Source organism: Talaromyces marneffei, chromosome 6, assembly GCF_009556855.1.
Source record: "Talaromyces marneffei chromosome 6, complete sequence".
NCBI classification, from domain to species: domain Eukaryota; kingdom Fungi; phylum Ascomycota; class Eurotiomycetes; order Eurotiales; family Trichocomaceae; genus Talaromyces; species Talaromyces marneffei.
Window position 1 is genome coordinate 953,627 of NC_072353.1, and position 17,611 is coordinate 971,237.

General features: G+C 45.7%; 9 protein-coding genes across 9 annotated transcripts; 3 read left to right on the forward strand and 6 right to left on the reverse strand.

Annotated features, from left to right (window-relative positions):
- Window positions 1-866: 866 nt before the first annotated feature.
- On the forward strand, window positions 867-1,825 carry EYB26_007850 (uncharacterized protein; the record flags this gene model as incomplete). The annotated part of the gene is made up of 2 exons (XM_054267110.1): window positions 867-1,363; window positions 1,423-1,825. The coding sequence occupies 2 exons, from the start codon at window positions 867-869 to the stop codon at window positions 1,823-1,825; spliced, it is 900 nt and encodes a 299-aa protein (XP_054123085.1).
- Window positions 1,826-3,013: 1,188 nt separating this feature from the next.
- On the forward strand, window positions 3,014-3,949 carry EYB26_007851 (uncharacterized protein; the record flags this gene model as incomplete). Its single annotated transcript, XM_054267111.1, has 1 exon — window positions 3,014-3,949. The coding sequence occupies one exon, from the start codon at window positions 3,014-3,016 to the stop codon at window positions 3,947-3,949; it is 936 nt and encodes a 311-aa protein (XP_054123086.1).
- A 686-nt stretch (window positions 3,950-4,635) lies between these two features.
- EYB26_007852 (uncharacterized protein) lies at window positions 4,636-6,232 on the forward strand (the record flags this gene model as incomplete). Its single annotated transcript, XM_054267112.1, has 2 exons — window positions 4,636-5,404; window positions 5,466-6,232. 2 exons carry the CDS (start codon window positions 4,636-4,638, stop codon window positions 6,230-6,232), a joined length of 1,536 nt encoding a protein of 511 aa, XP_054123087.1.
- An 824-nt stretch (window positions 6,233-7,056) lies between these two features.
- On the reverse strand, window positions 7,057-7,758 carry EYB26_007853 (uncharacterized protein; the record flags this gene model as incomplete). Its single annotated transcript, XM_054267113.1, has 1 exon — window positions 7,057-7,758. The coding sequence occupies one exon, from the start codon at window positions 7,756-7,758 to the stop codon at window positions 7,057-7,059; it is 702 nt and encodes a 233-aa protein (XP_054123088.1).
- A 1,126-nt stretch (window positions 7,759-8,884) lies between these two features.
- EYB26_007854 (uncharacterized protein) lies at window positions 8,885-10,372 on the reverse strand (the record flags this gene model as incomplete). The annotated part of the gene is made up of 3 exons (XM_054267114.1): window positions 8,885-9,339; window positions 9,396-10,302; window positions 10,370-10,372. The coding sequence occupies 3 exons, from the start codon at window positions 10,370-10,372 to the stop codon at window positions 8,885-8,887; spliced, it is 1,365 nt and encodes a 454-aa protein (XP_054123089.1).
- An 847-nt stretch (window positions 10,373-11,219) lies between these two features.
- Window positions 11,220-12,380, reverse strand: EYB26_007855 (uncharacterized protein; the record flags this gene model as incomplete). Its single annotated transcript, XM_054267115.1, has 4 exons — window positions 11,220-11,501; window positions 11,570-11,642; window positions 11,709-12,280; window positions 12,336-12,380. 4 exons carry the CDS (start codon window positions 12,378-12,380, stop codon window positions 11,220-11,222), a joined length of 972 nt encoding a protein of 323 aa, XP_054123090.1.
- Window positions 12,381-13,029: 649 nt separating this feature from the next.
- On the reverse strand, window positions 13,030-14,791 carry EYB26_007856 (uncharacterized protein; the record flags this gene model as incomplete). The annotated part of the gene is made up of 3 exons (XM_054267116.1): window positions 13,030-13,143; window positions 13,207-13,547; window positions 13,606-14,791. The coding sequence occupies 3 exons, from the start codon at window positions 14,789-14,791 to the stop codon at window positions 13,030-13,032; spliced, it is 1,641 nt and encodes a 546-aa protein (XP_054123091.1).
- A 694-nt stretch (window positions 14,792-15,485) lies between these two features.
- EYB26_007857 (uncharacterized protein) lies at window positions 15,486-16,807 on the reverse strand (the record flags this gene model as incomplete). Its single annotated transcript, XM_054267117.1, has 2 exons — window positions 15,486-15,944; window positions 16,016-16,807. The coding sequence occupies 2 exons, from the start codon at window positions 16,805-16,807 to the stop codon at window positions 15,486-15,488; spliced, it is 1,251 nt and encodes a 416-aa protein (XP_054123092.1).
- A 192-nt stretch (window positions 16,808-16,999) lies between these two features.
- On the reverse strand, window positions 17,000-17,492 carry EYB26_007858 (uncharacterized protein; the record flags this gene model as incomplete). Its single annotated transcript, XM_054267118.1, has 4 exons — window positions 17,000-17,064; window positions 17,117-17,180; window positions 17,231-17,335; window positions 17,406-17,492. 4 exons carry the CDS (start codon window positions 17,490-17,492, stop codon window positions 17,000-17,002), a joined length of 321 nt encoding a protein of 106 aa, XP_054123093.1.
- Between the last annotated feature and the right edge of the window lie 119 nt (window positions 17,493-17,611).

Below are 17,611 nucleotides of genomic sequence, written 5' to 3' on the forward strand. Positions count from 1 at the left end.
GATCCAGTTGCCTTCAATGGTCATCTAAAGGCCCCTACAAGTCGTATGTCCCAATTTTAGTAATTTGTTTACTGCTTAGTTCAAAAATATACCTGTTTCAGCCTATCCAAAATGCATTCTTTGTGGCATATGCCTCCCAATACAAGTATGGGAATGCAGCAAGCGAGACAGGATCGCCTGGAAGTAATGAAAGAACATCATTGGAATGATCTAGCAAGGATTCAAAGTATGGCTACATGGAATTTCTATTAAACCATTACACTGCCTGTTTGTATGGTGGTTGTGACCATATGAAGAAGCTCGGTAATGAGTTCAACTGTCATGTTATGTAGTCGACATGCCCTAGTTAGTATTGCGCATATTAATATTTCCACCATTTAATTAGCTAACTAGGTAACTAACTTATGGTGCAAAGATAGTGACTAATAAAACGGACGTTTGAGGTTACATCGAAAGGAAAGCTGCCCCCCAGATGGCTTTGCAAAAGCAATCTGGTTGGTGTTGGGGGCTTATGTGGAGTCTACGAACTGCCGTAGGATTCTTAGTTCTACCGGTATGCACCATTAAGGGGAAGTTTATGGGCCGCAATTACTATGTGACGACTTGAAGATGTGGCATGTGTACTGCTCTTATCTCAACACGAAGTGTATATTAAATAATACCAAAGATCCTACAGACTAACTAAATGATTCACAGTAGAATAGCTGATAACGCCCCCGAGAAGTGGGAGGGCCATTCCATAATGTGGTGAACTTCGATCCTCGGCGCTCAATACTATTGCCTTTTCATTTAACATCTTTTGGCTTACACTCGTTTCCTTACCTTACTCTAACAGAAACCTGAAAAGAGATTGGAGATTGAACGATATGCAGTTCATATCGCGACTGGTGTTGCTTGCTTTAGGGTTCCTCCCACTGAGTTTTGGCCAACTCAATTCTATAGGCCTCCTGGCCTCTAGCTCAATGCACCAAAGCTTATCATTGTCTACTTCCTCTGTATTAACCATTAGCTCGACGTCAAGTCTCCCTACTTCAACCTCATTAACATCAGGTTCCACCCCGTCAATCACACCGACCCCAATTCCCAGTATAACTGAGGCTGGGGATGAGTTGATCCTTAACACTATTTTTACACAGCCTTCAGGATGCGATACTGGGATCACGGCGGTGCCTTCATGGACAAGCCAGCTGTGGCAGAATATCATCAACCCAGTGCCAACCTTGACCCTCACATCTTGCTATCCAAGTCAATTCTACTATAGTGCTGTGGCTACTGGTCCCTTACCACCATTCACCCAGCTGGTCTGTCCTAAAAATTGGGAGACGTACAATGTCACTGAATCCTACATCATTTGTTGCCCAAGGTATGTTTCAGGCTCTCTTAGCATCCCAGCTAGACGATACATGCTTACTTGAGAGATAGAGGCTATTCGCTTTATGCCCCAAACTACCACAATACGGATCGTCCGGGTCTGGACGCGGTGTGCACTTCTAGTATCTGGCCAGATGTTTTGATGGATATTACAAGTTACGATGCCACGGCTTTAGCAACAGTCATCGATACAACGGCGGATATCAATGGAACCTTGGTGTTTGCGACAGCATATGATGGAACTCTAGCGGGTTTCGTTGCTTCTGTGGCTTCTACAGCCCTCAGTATAGCCTCAAAAACAGTCGACTCCTCAGCTCCAGTGACGACTACAGCCTTCAGAACAGTCGCCTCCTCAACTTCGACGACTACCAGTTCCTCTGCTGCATCATTACAATTGCTCTATTCACAACCACTACGGCTACTGCAACTGTTACTACTACTGGTCATTGTCTGATATTTACATGTCAGCCCCCCATCCTGCGGTCTGAGTGATCTATTCTTATGTGGGTCCAAGGACTAATATTCTCCGGGTAGGAAAACAGTTTCAATGCGAAAAGATCAAGATCATTTAACTATACCCCCTTGAAATTCTGGTAATAGCCAATCTACGACCAGGCAGCGCGTATTTAGACGACTTTGACAAGATTCTTCGTGGACCTGGCCATTTTTAGCCTCGTAGCCGTAACCTAGTACGTGACGTATTTAGGTAGTATTCATCGGCGATTTTGAAAAGCATACGCTATACATGGACCGTCGAGTTTAGCTTGGACTTTCCGCGGCCTCATTCCTACTACTCACGATATCGACAATCACTTGAGAAACCTTTCAGCAAGTCACCCATGCACAGCAAATACGGGAACTTGCTACTTGTACAAATTCAGGGTGCTATTTCTTTGAATCCTGATCAAGTTGGCAATGTCCAATGACCTCCGTTCTGTAGTATTCGATTGAAAAGCGGTTTTCGTAACAAACATACGTAACCTTCAAAAAGTGACTCAAAGGTGCACAAGAGCAAGTAGTTAGCACCTTACTCTGTTCATGGATTAAATGATAAGACGTAGTTATATTAACTAGTGCAAAACATGTCAGCACTACAATACTTGCGGTCGTCCTAATCATTAGAATTAGGGCTTATCCAAATTAGCCCTGGAAACCGGGCTTAAGTCCGATACGTCCGACCACCCAACCGCAAGCACAGTGAACACTCATTCGAATACCTGCCTCATTTGACCTCAGGATCTCGATGAATAGAAAGTTATCTGACCAATAGTTCAAGATTTTCATCGAGTATTATGGGTATTATTGACCACTCTTGCTAGTAATACGGGGTCGATGTCGGTGGTAAGGGCTTTCCGCAACTCGTATTCAATCTGTATGAATTGGTTTTATCTCCGCTAGTAAAACATCATTGTCCGGTTTTAGATACGCGTTTTGTAAGTCCATTTCCCCGGGATATCTTTCGGTCGTCGACGGTCGTGATTACTAACGGCTTTATGGTCGGACTTAAAGTGGGCCTCTGAATAGTTGCTTCATCCAGTCCCTATAAGAATGGCTCCTTGAGAAGCTTGAACTACTCGTGTTCTGTGTAATCTATATCCAAGCTGCAAGTACAATTACAGAATATACGACACAAGAAAGCACAATGAGCAAACTCCTCACCATCCTCGGCGCTACTGGCAACCAAGGCGGCTCAGTCGCCAACTACGTCGTCGCAGACCCAGTTCTGAGCAAGGAATATTCCATTCGTGCAGTCACACGGGACACTCAAAAACCAGCCGCTCAAGAATTAGCAGCCAAGGGCATCGAAGTTGTTCAAGGTGACCTCGATGACATCGACTCCATCAAAGCCGCGTTCAAAGGTGCCCATACTGTTTTCGCAGTCACCACCACCATATACGACGAGCAGTTGAAAGCTCGCGAAGTCCGTCAGGGAAAGGCTATCGCTGACGCTGCTATTGAAGCCGGTGTCAAATACCTTATTTGGAGTACGCTGTCCTCGCCAACGCTAGAGTCGAAGGGCAAATACCCCAACGTCGAGTCGTTTGACTCCAAATACGAGGTGGAGCAGTATATCCGCAACCTCCCCATCAAAAGCGCCTTCTTTGCGCCTTCAAGCTTCATGCAAAACTATAATCGGTTCGTGCTTCCTCACCACTCCGGTGATGGCACGTTTTCCATAATCAATGTCGTGCGTGGCGATACCAAACTTCCGCATATCGAGACCAAGGGCGATACGGGAAAATATGTCGGTGCAGTTCTAGCTGAGCCTGACAAATTCGAGGGCAAAGTCTTGTCAGCATCAACCGACTTCTATAGTTATGATGACGTGGCCGAAACGTTGACTCGTCTTACGGGTAAGACAGTCAAGTACAATCAGGTCCCTGTTGATGTCTTCAAAGGGTATTTACCGCCTCATGGAGCGCAGTGTATGGCTGAGATGATGCTGTATAGTGAGGATACGGGATACTACGGAAGTGAGACGAAGGAAAAAGTTGCCTGGACAGTGAGCGTTGCTCGTGGGAAGCTTACTACGTTGGAAGAATATTTTACTAAGAATATCCCCCCGGCTTTGGCTTGATATGCCTGTCCAGGTGCATTCATTGGACGAAATTCTACCCAAGTACAACATTTCAGCTTTATATATACTTCAGGTTATTTATTTCTAGAATCATGATCCAATTCCTAGGTAGTGTGTAGATAGCGAAAAATTCAATGACTTGGATGATAGTGATTTTGCAGTTTGTTTGCCGCGTCTATTCTCCAACACGCTTTCCCCTCATCTGTACTTTCACTACTCAGTCACCTTCTATCTAATGATTGATGACACCATCTGATCTATTTCTGTCTCACCTTTCAAGCTCAAAATATTCATGAATAAAGCTACTTTTCATTGCACATATATCCAAGCTGTGAATGGGAAGTCATATTCTTAGATGAAGAGAAGACAGACCACAGGACCAGTCATACGATCTATCGCGACAAATCTGTCCTTTGAACCTTGTACAGAAAGCTCTTGTCAGTTTAATAAAGATGGATGATCGCCTATAAATTGGGTCAAGATGAGGTATTATCCTGGATTTTCTTTACCATTTTGTATCATTCTGATAGATATTCATCAGACCTTTCGCTTGTTGAGCATCTCCCTTCAATCTCCAGCGCAGTCAAGACCACACACGCGTTAAAATCCTCAAAAACTACTACCTCAATTGCGGACTGCGACAGTTCCCAGCCGCCTCACGACAGTCTCTCTAGCGAAATGCCAACATGGCCCCTCCACTTCTCCGATTACTAGAAACTATCCTCATCGACTGTGGAGACGAACACAACTCCAGAGAGGTTATCACCATGGCGCAATCCATGGGCCTTTTTCATACCATGGCAGAAGCCATGGGTCTTCACGCATTCGGTACAGTTGATGACGACTTTCTGTTATCTTTCTATCCTGCAAATCGCCCACTTTGCAATTATGCCATCACGAAACTCATATATCCAGAAGTCATTGATTCAAATAGCCGATTCGAAACCAGTCACATCACATCGACGATACCATCGAAATGGGCAGGGACAACATGGGACTATACTGCAAAAATGATAATTCACAATCTCGACCAGATGGGTATTGATTGGGCGTCCGTTGAATGCTTTCAGAGCGAGGGTGAAAGGGCAGGGGTGAGGTGCACAGAAATTACAGTGGTTATTACTGCCTACAGTCTGCCGATGGTCAATTGGGCGTTTTTAAAATCCATACAGGAAATCCATGCGATGATGGGAGCTCGTGTTGAGATACGCGTTGGCAAACTGGAGCGACATGATGGTGTGGTGTCTGATAGTTTCACCGACCAGACCTTTCTACCACCTGGGAGTAATGTTTCATTCCACTATATCATGGGGGAATACACCGGGGGGACAGTTGGGGGTATTATCGAGCTGGTTGACGGTGATGGCACTTGTCAGAAGCTATGTGCATTGACTTGCCACTCCTATTTACCTATGTCTGGAAGTTCATTAAAAATAGATGTTGGAGCTGCATCGGGTATGTGACATCTATGAAAAGGGGGCATTTGTTGTAGTTACTGGCTAACCATAATGAATAGATTTCACCCGTATATCCGTGGCGCAATACGAGACTCTCGCGTGCTCCTACCCAAACTGTCATTCATGGTTTGAACAACTCCGTGACGCCTTCAGGGATTTGAAATGGCTCAGAACGGAGATTGAACAGATCAAAAGTGATTGGAATCCCGATTGGGAACCCAATGTTATGGCTGATCAACGTGCCTACCTCCAATCTAAGAAAGATGAGGAACGAAAGAGAAAGCAGATCATTTCTGATGATAGTCTTGCTATCGGTACTGTCTGTGCATCTTCCGGTTCACGCGTATCTCTAAATCATCATCTTGACTGGGCCCTTGTTACCCTGGACAAAGGCCGGGCACGATCTGACAATACAAACATGATTCGAGAGTCGTTGTCATTCAGCCAAATCAAGATGCCGCTAACCAGCACAGAAACTCTCAAACCTGGATCTGTTGTCTACAAGGCAAAATACCCAGATCTCACAAATGGTCACGTCAGCTACACCAAGAGCTATGTGCGTTACCACACCGAACAAAACGGCAGAATAATAGTAGCGCCAGAATGGGCACTAATTCCAAGTCGAACCCACAAACAATTCAGTGAGCCGAAAGATTGCGGTGCGTGGGTTGTGGATCGCGTTGACAATACGGTTGTGGGAGTGATATATGCAATGAACACTGCAACTGGCGTGGCTTATATCACCCCCATACAGGAGATATTTGATGATATTGAAAAGGATACCGGGTTTACTGTTCGTTTGCCTAAGGGTCTGGATGCTAGCTAGGACTATGAATATTCTTTGAGAAAATATCCTTTCAATAATGGACTATGATTTGGCCAGTTTTCAATATCTGAGAAATAATAACAAAGGTTTTGATGTCTTGCAGTGGGAAAATCAGGCACAACCAAGACCGCTGAACTGATGATTGAATGGCCGCTACCTTCCATAGAGCCAATCCTTATCCCTCCGTAAACATAAATCAAATGGTAATTAAGCAACTTCCAGCATGCTCACTATCTAACCATTTCTCATGAGCCATATCGAAATCTAAATACAATAGCACCCCCGCCTCGTTGTGGCGTCCCCTTTGCGTCAACTTCGGCCATGATTGAAGGAATCGTGTTGGCGACAATTGCTGTGGATTCTTTGAAGAAAAGATGAATAGAGTAAGGCGCAAATGACCCTTGGATGAGACAAAATGGAAGGTTCACAAAAAGAAACTGGTGATGGTTCAAAATTTCCTAAAATGGAAATAAAATGGTAATGTGAAATTCTGCATCGGTCAGGGCTGGGGAGACATAAACAAAGAAGGGGATCAGGTTACCAAGGCGATGGCTCTCATACCGACACACTAATTCCCAACTGGTATTTGAAGGAAGTGATATAATGTTATTATATCAAAGCTAAAGCACTTCTTCCTTTGTGTATTTGTAAATATTTCTCGTTTCAATAAGAATAAAGTGCTCAGCCTTTTAACCCATGTCGATCTATTCTCGATAATATCCCCATAATTGATCGTAATGTTATTTGGCGATACATATGATTTTAATCATACACTGGGCTTGTCAATTTGTCTACAATTTAAACTGGATAACCATTGATAGCAGTTAACACATCTTCTTTGCCTTTGGTGGCTTGTATTCGTCGTCGTCATCTACCTCACGCTTGTTGACACGAGGCATATTCTCGTCCATGCCCTTGATGCCGTCCACTTCAGACGCAGCATCTTCCTCTTCCATTTCATAATCACCGTCGTTGCCATCCGCATCGTTGTCCTCGTTCATGTCGTTGTGGCTGTGGCTGTGGTGATCGGTGTAGTCATCGGTATCCTCATCCCCTTCATCGGAAGACTTCGCTTCATTCTCGGCCCCATCGTCATCAGGGATGTGAGCACCGTGGCAGTGAATTCTACAGGCATCCTCGAAGCCACCAAGGTCTTGACCTTCTTCTGCCAAGGCCTGGCATGGCAAGACGTACCGTCTATCGCACGAGCTAGTCTTGTGAAACCAGTAGCAGTTAGCGCAATTTGCGTTGCTAACATATCCAGTGTTATCCCATGCGATCACACACTTCTGGAAGGGGCCTTTGGCCTCGGCACATCGGCTACAGGGGGCCAGGTCGGCGACGGCACCGTGAGTGTAGATCTTGGCTGCCTTGCGTCGATAGGTGGTGTTGAGATCTTGAGCTTTGGAAGCACGCCACTCAAGATCACGGACGGGGTTGTTAAGATTCCCGCCGCAGCGTGACAAGTCGATGCCAGCGATGGGGGTCACTAGGCCTGGTCCAGTGTGAATCTGGTGACGGCCCATGTTGTTGTGGTTCAATATTTGATTTTCTGCATACAACATGTTCAATGTTAGCAAATGTGTCTGAGATCTATATTTGATTCATCCATCCTCTGCTAAAGCCATGATGTGAGATGCCTGTAGTCTAAAGGCAATACATACCTCAAAGATTTGATGAATATGGGAAATAAGGGAGAATTTTTTACAGCTGGAAGTGCGATTTGGTGGAGCTTTGTGAAGCTAGTGAAAGAGAGAGAGGAAAGAAAGTTGTGGATTCATTTTATACCCAAGCAAGAGACATTCAGAAGGGCGGACTTTTCCATAAACCCATACACCCATATCCCATGGTGCAGAGGGTATACGTCACTATATTTGTGAAAGCAAACAGGAGCATCCCAGGAAGTTCACCCAGGGCGCACTGCTCTTCATAACTAGTTGTTTGTAATTCCTTTAAAGTGTTTGCATCCACCATCCTGGATATATAGTATACATCTCCATTCACCGATGGAGGTCGAGGATTTGCCTACTTAGGAAAGACCGAGGAACAATGACATGAATCTAGAGTAGTCTGTTGAGTTCTATATAATTGGCCAGTAATATCCAGGTATTCCTTTCGTCCATGTGACCATCCCAAACTTACTCCCGACCCCTGAGTGGTGTTTCTCACAGAACAGATAACGGCAATTTCCGAGTAAAATGACCAAGGAAATTCTAAAAACTGTCAACTTTTGAATGTAGTAAATACTATGGCACTCAATCATGGCAGTTTTTCTCCACATGGTGGCCCATTTAGCTTTCTGCAATTGATGCTTTCATTACCAGCCAAATAGGCTGGTAATGAAATCATTTCCTTTTCTGCAGTCAGAGCATACTTTCTTATTGCTAGTTATAGCTTAGCATGCTAGACCATCTCCCATTTGCGCTGCTTTCTGGTGTAGTTGGCTTGCTTAACATAATTTATATATCCTAGTTTCGAACCCCTTGAAGACTGTTTTGTGTTGAGCTATGATAAATATGTATAACAGACTCGGAACTCGATAGAGGCTTCTTTAATAGTATTTAGAACAGGGACAAGTATGAAACTCAGTCCTTCTAATACAATTTTCTGATTCATTAAGTAATATCTGACAAAGAAAGGCAGAAAGTCCCATTAAATCCTAGCACTAAGCTCCACAGCATTCCACTCCTCCAACCTCTCGTCATCCCAAAGAACATACCCCCATTTCCACTCCCTCCTATTCGAAGTTGGATACGAACCGTAATGTCCAACCCCGTTCTTCAGCCACAGATCCGGATGAAGCTGTCCTTCTTCGCCCGCCCAATGTCTAATCCAGGATTTATTCGGCCTCTCCAACACATGCAACAAATTTACATGTCTAGCAATATCGGCACGCTCGTATCTATCGGCTGGTGATAATAAAGGTACTTTCTGTTCATCGTTGATACCCGTAACTTCCCAGAGTTTTGTAGTGAAGACGCTGCGCATATTATTGGAGACGGAGATGTGCCGGTCGTCGTAGGGTTGTTGCAGGATTTTGTAGAGGAAGTAGGGGCCTATTTCGATCATGGAGTAACGGAAGGTTATTGCTAAGGACCATGGATCTCCTATATAGCGTCAGAGATGGGCTCTATTCACCAGTAACTGATATTAATGAACATACCGCGTAATTCATAAGCCATATGAATCGGTGTGCCCAGTGGCAACGTTCCTACAGGCGCTGAATCATCCGGCAGAGCTGCGGAAGGCACAGGATCGTCCTCCGCAGAGTTACCAGGTCTATGACCATTAATAAGCGCAGTCGTAATCTCTTGAAAGACTTGGATGTATTTTGACATGAAATAATCCAACAGAGCCCCGACTTCTTCAATCTCCCAGGGAGGCATTGTGCCCCATATCAGCCTCCATGCTTGCTCCAGTGTGAATGTTCGGTCCGCCCATTCGTTCTCGGACGGTGCTTCCAGTCCTGCCGAGAACGAAGACCCGACAGATGACGAAGTTGATGAAGAAACTGAAGAAAAGTGACGACCATACTCCGGCTGCCCGAAGATATGACACCACGTCTGAAACCTATAGAACGCCCGAAAAAACCTCGCTCGCTCCGTATGCGAGAATACAATCGGCGACGTCCATTTCCGCGATTTATGATCCCACCAGGACGGTGCAGGAAGGTCAGCCGCATAATCCTCCATAAAATATATAGCTGATTCATGTAGCTTCATCATCTTCATAATTTCGTGGGCGGTGAACGAGTCCGCTCTGAAGTTAGTCTTGCATTCTTTCGCCCCCCGACGTCGATAGTCTAGTAAATCAATGATTTTGTCGCGATTGTGGGTGTTTTCTGCTATCACGCCCTCGGAGCGCATGGTGACAACGGCTTCGGGGATGTCGACTTCGTCATTGTATTGGCGAAGGAGGAGGTCGTATAGCACTTGGGAGCGGAATTGGGTGTATGTTTGGAAATATTTGGATGAGGCGCGGGTGAGGACTTGGATGGACTGGAGGTTGGGGAGTTGTTGGAGGATACATAATTTTAGTTCGACTGGGAGGCTGTCGAGGGTGTTGGTTGCCTGGATTACTCGTTGGTGTGGGTTAGTGACGGCTGATAAGTCATGGTGAATTAGGACTGTACTCTACCATCGCGCTTAGGTCAGTTGTGTTAGAATTCAATCTATCGGTCTTCACATTGAGCTGGTGGTCGTTATCTGCATCCTTCTCTCCTAAGCAGCACGCGCACTCAGATAGCAAGCAGATAGCCCTAACTTGCCGAAACGGGCGATCGATCGGGTCAGCTCGTGCAGTATCCTTGTCTATCCGAGTTGAGGGTAGAAGATGTAAACCCCACAGAATTAGTTTTGTTGTCGTTAAACAAACAGCATCATGAAAATGAAAAACAGAATAGTAGATAAGACAGTGCGGGGAAGGTATAACAAATCCAATGTCTCTTAAGAGCAGTCCGGACAACGGAGCAAGGCACCAAGGCAGCAACGTAATTGTCCCGGATCCCGGTTTTGGTCCTTTTAGCCCCTCACACGATGTGAGTATTTTTTTCCTTTTATTATTTGAATGATTGTAAATATATATTTGGAATGAAGGTGTTTTTTTTTTTTTTTTTTTTTTTTTGAAATGGTAAGAATGTCAAATGGGCGGAGTTCGCTGCTAATATAGCTGGCTAGATCAGCCCTGCCAGTATTAAGCTAGAATGAACCCAATACGATTCCTTAAAAGACCCTAAGAACAACATATTGCAAGGATTTGAACCCTTCACAAAGGGCGTATCGACATGAAGCTTAATGGGTGAGAAACTCCGACTCCGAGACATCCGTAGACTGTACGCGCCTCTTAGCTGATACGGTAGCCACCACAAAAGCCCTAGCCTAGTTATACGCCTAGCGTAGATCAAATCCCTCATCTCCATCACATAACTTAATCTAAAGTATATCTCTAAGAGCCAAGCTACACGATCTTAGATCGAATCGAAAAAGAATCACACCTGACTAAAAACCCCAGAATACGCCTCAGCCACCTCCTCCGGCAATGGCCCAGCCTCAACAATATCCATATTCTGCTGAAGCTGCTCAACCTTCGATGCACCCAGGACAATAGCATCACCATACTTGGCATCTAAGACACTGTGGTAGGCCACCCATCGAAGAGCGGCGGCGTGGCCGGAGATGCCATGTTTGGACGCGATTTCGACCGCGGCATCGACCGCGGATATGACGGAGGGTCGGATGTACCATCTTGTGTAGAGTTGGCCGATGGGGAGCTTTCATTTTTTTTTTCTATGTTAGTATTCGACATTTGAGATAGTGGATGTTGGGAGGTATGACATACTGTAGTATCGTATCGGTTCCCGACCTCGGTTTTTGTTTTGTAGTTGCCGGAGAACATGCCTGCTGCCGCTGGACTGTGTACAGAAATCAACATCAGTAAAAAATCACTCAAATAAATCATGGTTGAGGGGATGAATAACCTATACGCGTAAAAGGCAATCCCATACTTCCTCAAAACCGGCACTAAATCCTTCTCCGCTGCCCTCGCAATAGCATTATAATGCCCCTGACAAACACTCGGCTTCACATACCCTTTTTCCTCACAGATCTTTACCACCTCCTCAATCTCTTCAGGCGAATGATTCGAGAGCCCAAACCTGCGAAACTTTCCTTCAAGATACGCTTTATTCATCGCTTCGCACGTCTCTTCAAACGGTGTTGAGCGGTCTGGTTCATGTAAATATTCAATATCTACTTGTGGCAGTTGCAAGGCCGTTAAGGACTCGGTGATGTTTGACTCGATCTTTTCGCGGGCATGAGGATGTTCGCCGCGGTGCAGTATCTTTGTACTGATTGTGAAGGGCGGTTTGTTTTCGTTGTAGGATTTCAAGGCTGAGCCGATGAGTGGTTCTGCGGTGCAGGGGGCATGGGGAGGGTAGTTTCGTGCGGTGTCGAGACTGGTGTAGCCGCGGTTGAAGAAGGCATCGAAGAGTTGTTTGACGGCTTCCGGGGTGCCGTATCGGGCCATGGGGTCTTTGGATGTGTCGCCGACCTTGGAAAATCGACATTAGCTAGGATCCAAGGGATCTTGACAAGAGAATGGATACATTTGCAAGGCCCAGGACGAGCTGTGGTGCTTCCGTAGACGGCATTTTGGTGGTGATATTGGCGTTGATTCTAAATTGATATCTGAAAGGGGAAAAATAAATAAATAAATACGCTGAAGCTTTGACTTAAGATAGACAAAGTACCCCTCAGCCCATTAGCCAATTAGATACTCACCAGGCAGCAGGCAAACGTTCTTTGTTAAGGTGATTGTGCAAGGGTTCCAATCGATACGCCGACTAAACAGTTACGCCAATCGGTCGGTGCGTCGCACGTCGATCAATGGGATGGATATAGGCGGATGCTCCGTTGCGCACGATATGTTATTCTAGTTACATGATACCAAAGGCTTGGCTAATTCGTATATCTCGTGTTTGTCTCTGAATAAGCTCTAATTAGTTCGGGATTATTGAACAAATAATCTGTTAAGGTTAGGGCTATATCTCAGTGCCCTAAATCGAATGCCAACGACGTCCCATCGAGGACAAATCAAAATACCTGCCTGTAGGAAGGAAGTTTAAAGTAATACACCTGCCAGCTAGATTACCAGTATTAGCATAGCCTTGGCACATAAAGATTGATTAATAATTCGAATTGTTCTTTAGGTTAACTAACATAGTTAACTAACTATAGCGCGTATGTAACCCCATAACTCCCGATATTGTTCAAACAAGGGGCTTCAACGACCTCACGCGATCAGAATATCCAGTCCAAGATACGTTGCCACCAGGTATCTGGCTTTTCATTCTCTGTAATTTCTCCCTCCTGCAAACGGCCTGAGTAGAGGTCAATGGTAGCAGCGCGGGCAAACTACAATTCCAGTCAGTATCAAGACAATTCGATCAGAGTCAATCGAGTTGGGAAAGAACTAACCTTGGTACGATTAACCAGCTTCCACACAATGATAGGAACAATGAAGATAGGAATGCCGATATACGAAGCAAGGAACCGTGATGTAGACCAATTGCCCTTCAAGAAAACCGGGAATCCGGCCACGAGCACAATGATCGTTGAACCAACAAATCCCACCCATGCAGCGTATGGTTGAAAGTGTGATTTCCAAGGAAGGGTGTCTCGACTGATTCCCTGAGCCTTGAGGGCAGCATAAAAACGGATGTAGCAGAAAGAGAGTGTGGCCCAGGCGATGAGACCAGGCACGGTGCTGAGATTGAGGAGCCAGGTGAATGCTTCCGAGGAGCCGCCGGTACCGAGACCTATCAAATAATTAGTAAATTGATCACTGATACAAATTATTGAAAAGTATATGCTAACTGAGATATGCAAAAGGCCCGAACAGCCAAGCAGTAATAACCGCGACATATGGAACTCCCTTCCTGGTGACCCGTCCAAATACCTGCGGCAAGAGCCTATCCGTCGTCATGGCCACAATGATTCGTGAGGCAACCCAGCAGTAAGAATTTCCCGCCGACCAGGCAGACACGAGGATGCAAGCGTTTACAACAGATGGAAGGGCATGGATGCCAGCCTCTTTGATAGCAATGACCCAGGGAGAACTGTTTGCGTTCCCGGTACCAGAAGTAAGATTCGGGTTCTCTGGGCTGACAATCATTCCGATCAACAATGCGCCAAGTACGTAGAAGAACCCAATACGATATACCACTCGCTGAGCTGCTTTTGGGATTGACTTGTGCGGGTTGATGGCTTCGGCGGCCGCGATGACTACGGTCTCAACACCAATGAAACTGAATGATGCATTGACAAAGGACGACAAAAATCCTAGAAAGTGGCCAGTCGGACCAGTGATACCGTTATAATTCGTCCATGCGCCGGGATCGTGCCAGTAGCGGAATCCGGTAACTTGATGGTTCGGTCCACCTCCAGTTGTGATAACAATGGAGACGATGACAAGCCCAAGGAAACAGAGAACCTTGATTGAACCGCTGATGACCTCGACATCACCATAGAATTTCACATTGGAGAGATTAATGGCCAGAATCAATACCAGACCTACCGTAATGACCACAGTAGGCGACAAATCTGTCCAGTACGAGACCACCACAGCAGAAGCAGACGCCTCAGAAGCAATCGCAATTGAATAACAATACCCATACGAAAGAGCCAACGAAAACCCAACAGCCTGATCAATAAACCGCGTCGCCCAATGCGGGAACGTTCCAGCAGAAGGCAACAACGTAGCAAGCTCTGCAATGCTCTGCATAACACACCAGAGAACTATTCCAACAACAATAAACGCAAGCAGCAACCCAGCCGGACCGGCTTTGGCATAAGCCATACCGGTTCCCACGAAAAGCCCGGTGCCTATACCGCCACATAATCCGATCATGGAGACTTGGTAGTCTTGGAGGCGACGTTGGGTGGCTCCCCGGCCGCCCACATTGACGGCGAGCCCTTCTTTCGAGATGGGTAGCCCCTTGCTTTTATTGTATACATGCTTCTCCTCGATTTCAGAAGGCATCTTTTGATGGGAACCCTCCATGTTGGTCAATTGGAGCGTCGTTGTAGGAGGCTCAATTTCGAGAAAATTCTGATATGATAAAGGACGGTCAATGGACTTGATTATACGTATGTGAAAACTTTTCATAGCCCAGATGGAGAAAATGGAGTCACAACATCAGCACACGGCCTCACGCCATAACGCGATGGGAATTTATTACGTATCGAAAGGGGGAAAATGACCTCGAAAGATCGTTACTTTTTTTTTTTCAATATAAGATATCTGAAGCGGTAGTTTGGTGTAGTATTATTATTCGAATGAGATCAATAAGTCACGAGATCTGGTGGCAATAACGACGGCCATCAAGGCGATGATCGACCTACCAGAAAAAGAACCGACACTCCGTTCCAGACATTTGATGTGGATACCCCGAGGTTTCCACCATACACAAGGAGAATAGTTACTGTAGTTAACTAGTTAGTTAGTTAACAGGCGAATGGCTTATATAATGTCGATCTTCGATGTTTGGTTTTGTCACGTTTCTCTCTGAGGCAATAGACCCTCCCGGTCATGCCGGCCAGTGTCTATGCTACCTCGGAAGGAAAGGGGGTAGAAGCCATGTCAACGCCATACCGGTACGTCAAATTCTATGTCTATATTCCCGAATACTGTCCGTATATTCGTGATGAAAAGAAGCTCTGAGCTTCTTTGACTGAAAGTTTAGAATACTACTATATCACTCATTCCAAGCCTCATGTAGTGTCGCCAAATCCACCTTCCCAACCGCCTTCAAATAACTCGTAATATTCTCCACACCACCCTTCTTCTCTTTCACCGTATACCCATCCCCAAAATACTCAAACCGGTTCCTCCGCGCCTCTCGCGACCGCTCAAACACAAAATCTTCCCATCTCAGATCTCTACTAATAGCGAACCGGTGATGGCCTGTTCCAGGCCACCAGACCAGTATATGTGATTTGCCTTTCTCTGCTTTGAGCCAACTGGTGCAGGTATCACTCAAAACTTTGTGGTCGAAGAAGTTGCCAACTATTTCGTTGAAGTCGGCTGTGGCTTCGTGCGATGGGTATATGGCACGGTATCCCTGGCTTTGCACTTTGCGTATTACTTTGGCGATATAGGTTGCGGACGTTTCACATTGGAGGGGGACGGTGCCGCCTACTGCGTATGTTTGTGCCTGTGATAGAATTAAGTCCATATTGAAGACACTTAATGGTCAGGAGGGCGTTTATATGGAGTGAGACAAACCTGCATCACGGCGAAATAATTCGGCATATCTGGAGCCATAACCCCAAAATATGTCTCTGGGTACCCAATATGCCCATCAGACGCCCACCGTTCTCTTAGATCAACTCCATTTTTGCCAATGGTTGGAAACCAAGGCAAGAAGCCATTTTGAAATCCCGTCGCGGCGATAATTGCATCCACTTCTCGTACTGTACCATCCGCCGTAACCAATCCGTTGCCGGTGGCACCCACAATGGGCTGATCAATGTATTCCACTTTAGGACTGATGACTGCCTCTAAATATCCAGGCGAGGGCGTCAACCTCTTACAGCCTGGTGCATAATCCGGTTTAAGTCTCTCAAACCATTCCTTATCGCCATTTAGCCTTCTAAGCATTGTTTCTGTACACTGCTCTCGTAGACTCTCATTTTCAGGGCTCCCCTTGAGGAAATGTGTCAGTCCTCCATGGAGGTTACTCTCAAGCTCTTGCCTAAAAGCCAAATATGCCTCGTCATCCAGCTCAAATTTCGTCTTCTCGTCTTCCGAAAATAGGTATCCACCAGGCGCATCTGCCGTTGCAGTGGGCAGATTTGTTGAGAATGCCGGTAGAATCCACTGTTTGGAACGGACGTAGTGATCAACATGTCCCGCATCTTTGACCATATTCGATAACAATTGTTGCCCACTAGCGCCATTGCCAATAATGGCGATTCGTTTACCTTTCCAGTCATAGTTCGTATCCCAATCTGCTGTATGGCGGTAATGGCCCTTGAATTCTGTTCTTATACCAGGGATTTGTTTGTCGTCTGGCATCTTGGGAACATTCAATCGGCCAGCTGCAGAAACGACGAAATGTGCTATTTCGGTGAATGTTTTCCCGGTAATCAAGTTCAATATTTCTACTGACCATTGGGAAATCTCGTCAATCCATGTCGCGCGCGTCACTTGATGTTGGAGACGCAGATTGGGTTTGACGCCATATTTTTCGACAACGTCTTCATAGTATCAACGTATTTCTGCGCCGGGAGCGTAGTACTCAGACCAGCGAGGATTGGGTGCAAAGGTTAATTCTAATTATATTAGCAATTATTTTTCCGACTCTTTCCATGCTCGAAAACATACGATAGATATGTGAAGGGACGTCGCACCTTACACCGGGATAACGGTTTTGCGTCCAGGTGCCTCCCTAAATACTAGTTAGCTCCACGTTCGTATCAATACTCGTGCTGTGCTCACCACAGCATCGGTCTTCTCATAAACGACATATTCCAGATTCGGAACCTTATTCGAAATCAATATCGAAGCAGCAATGCCGCCAATTCCAGCTCCGACTATTATCAGCTGTAGGTGTTGTTAGTGCTCCTGTCATACATATTCCACAGACTTATCAGGAGAGAAGTGGTAAGCTTACTTTAACTGGGGAATGCGGATCATATGGTCTCTGTCTCGGTTTGTAGAGTGGTGATGCTGGCTGGTCTTTCTTCACGATTTGCGGCATTTTCCGAGCCTGATGTACCAGCTGTGCCGAGGGCATCATCAATACGTCCGTCCAGGTGTCATTTCTACTCCAGATTCAAATGTTTTTACACAACGGCAATGCTCTCAAGAGGAGTGACT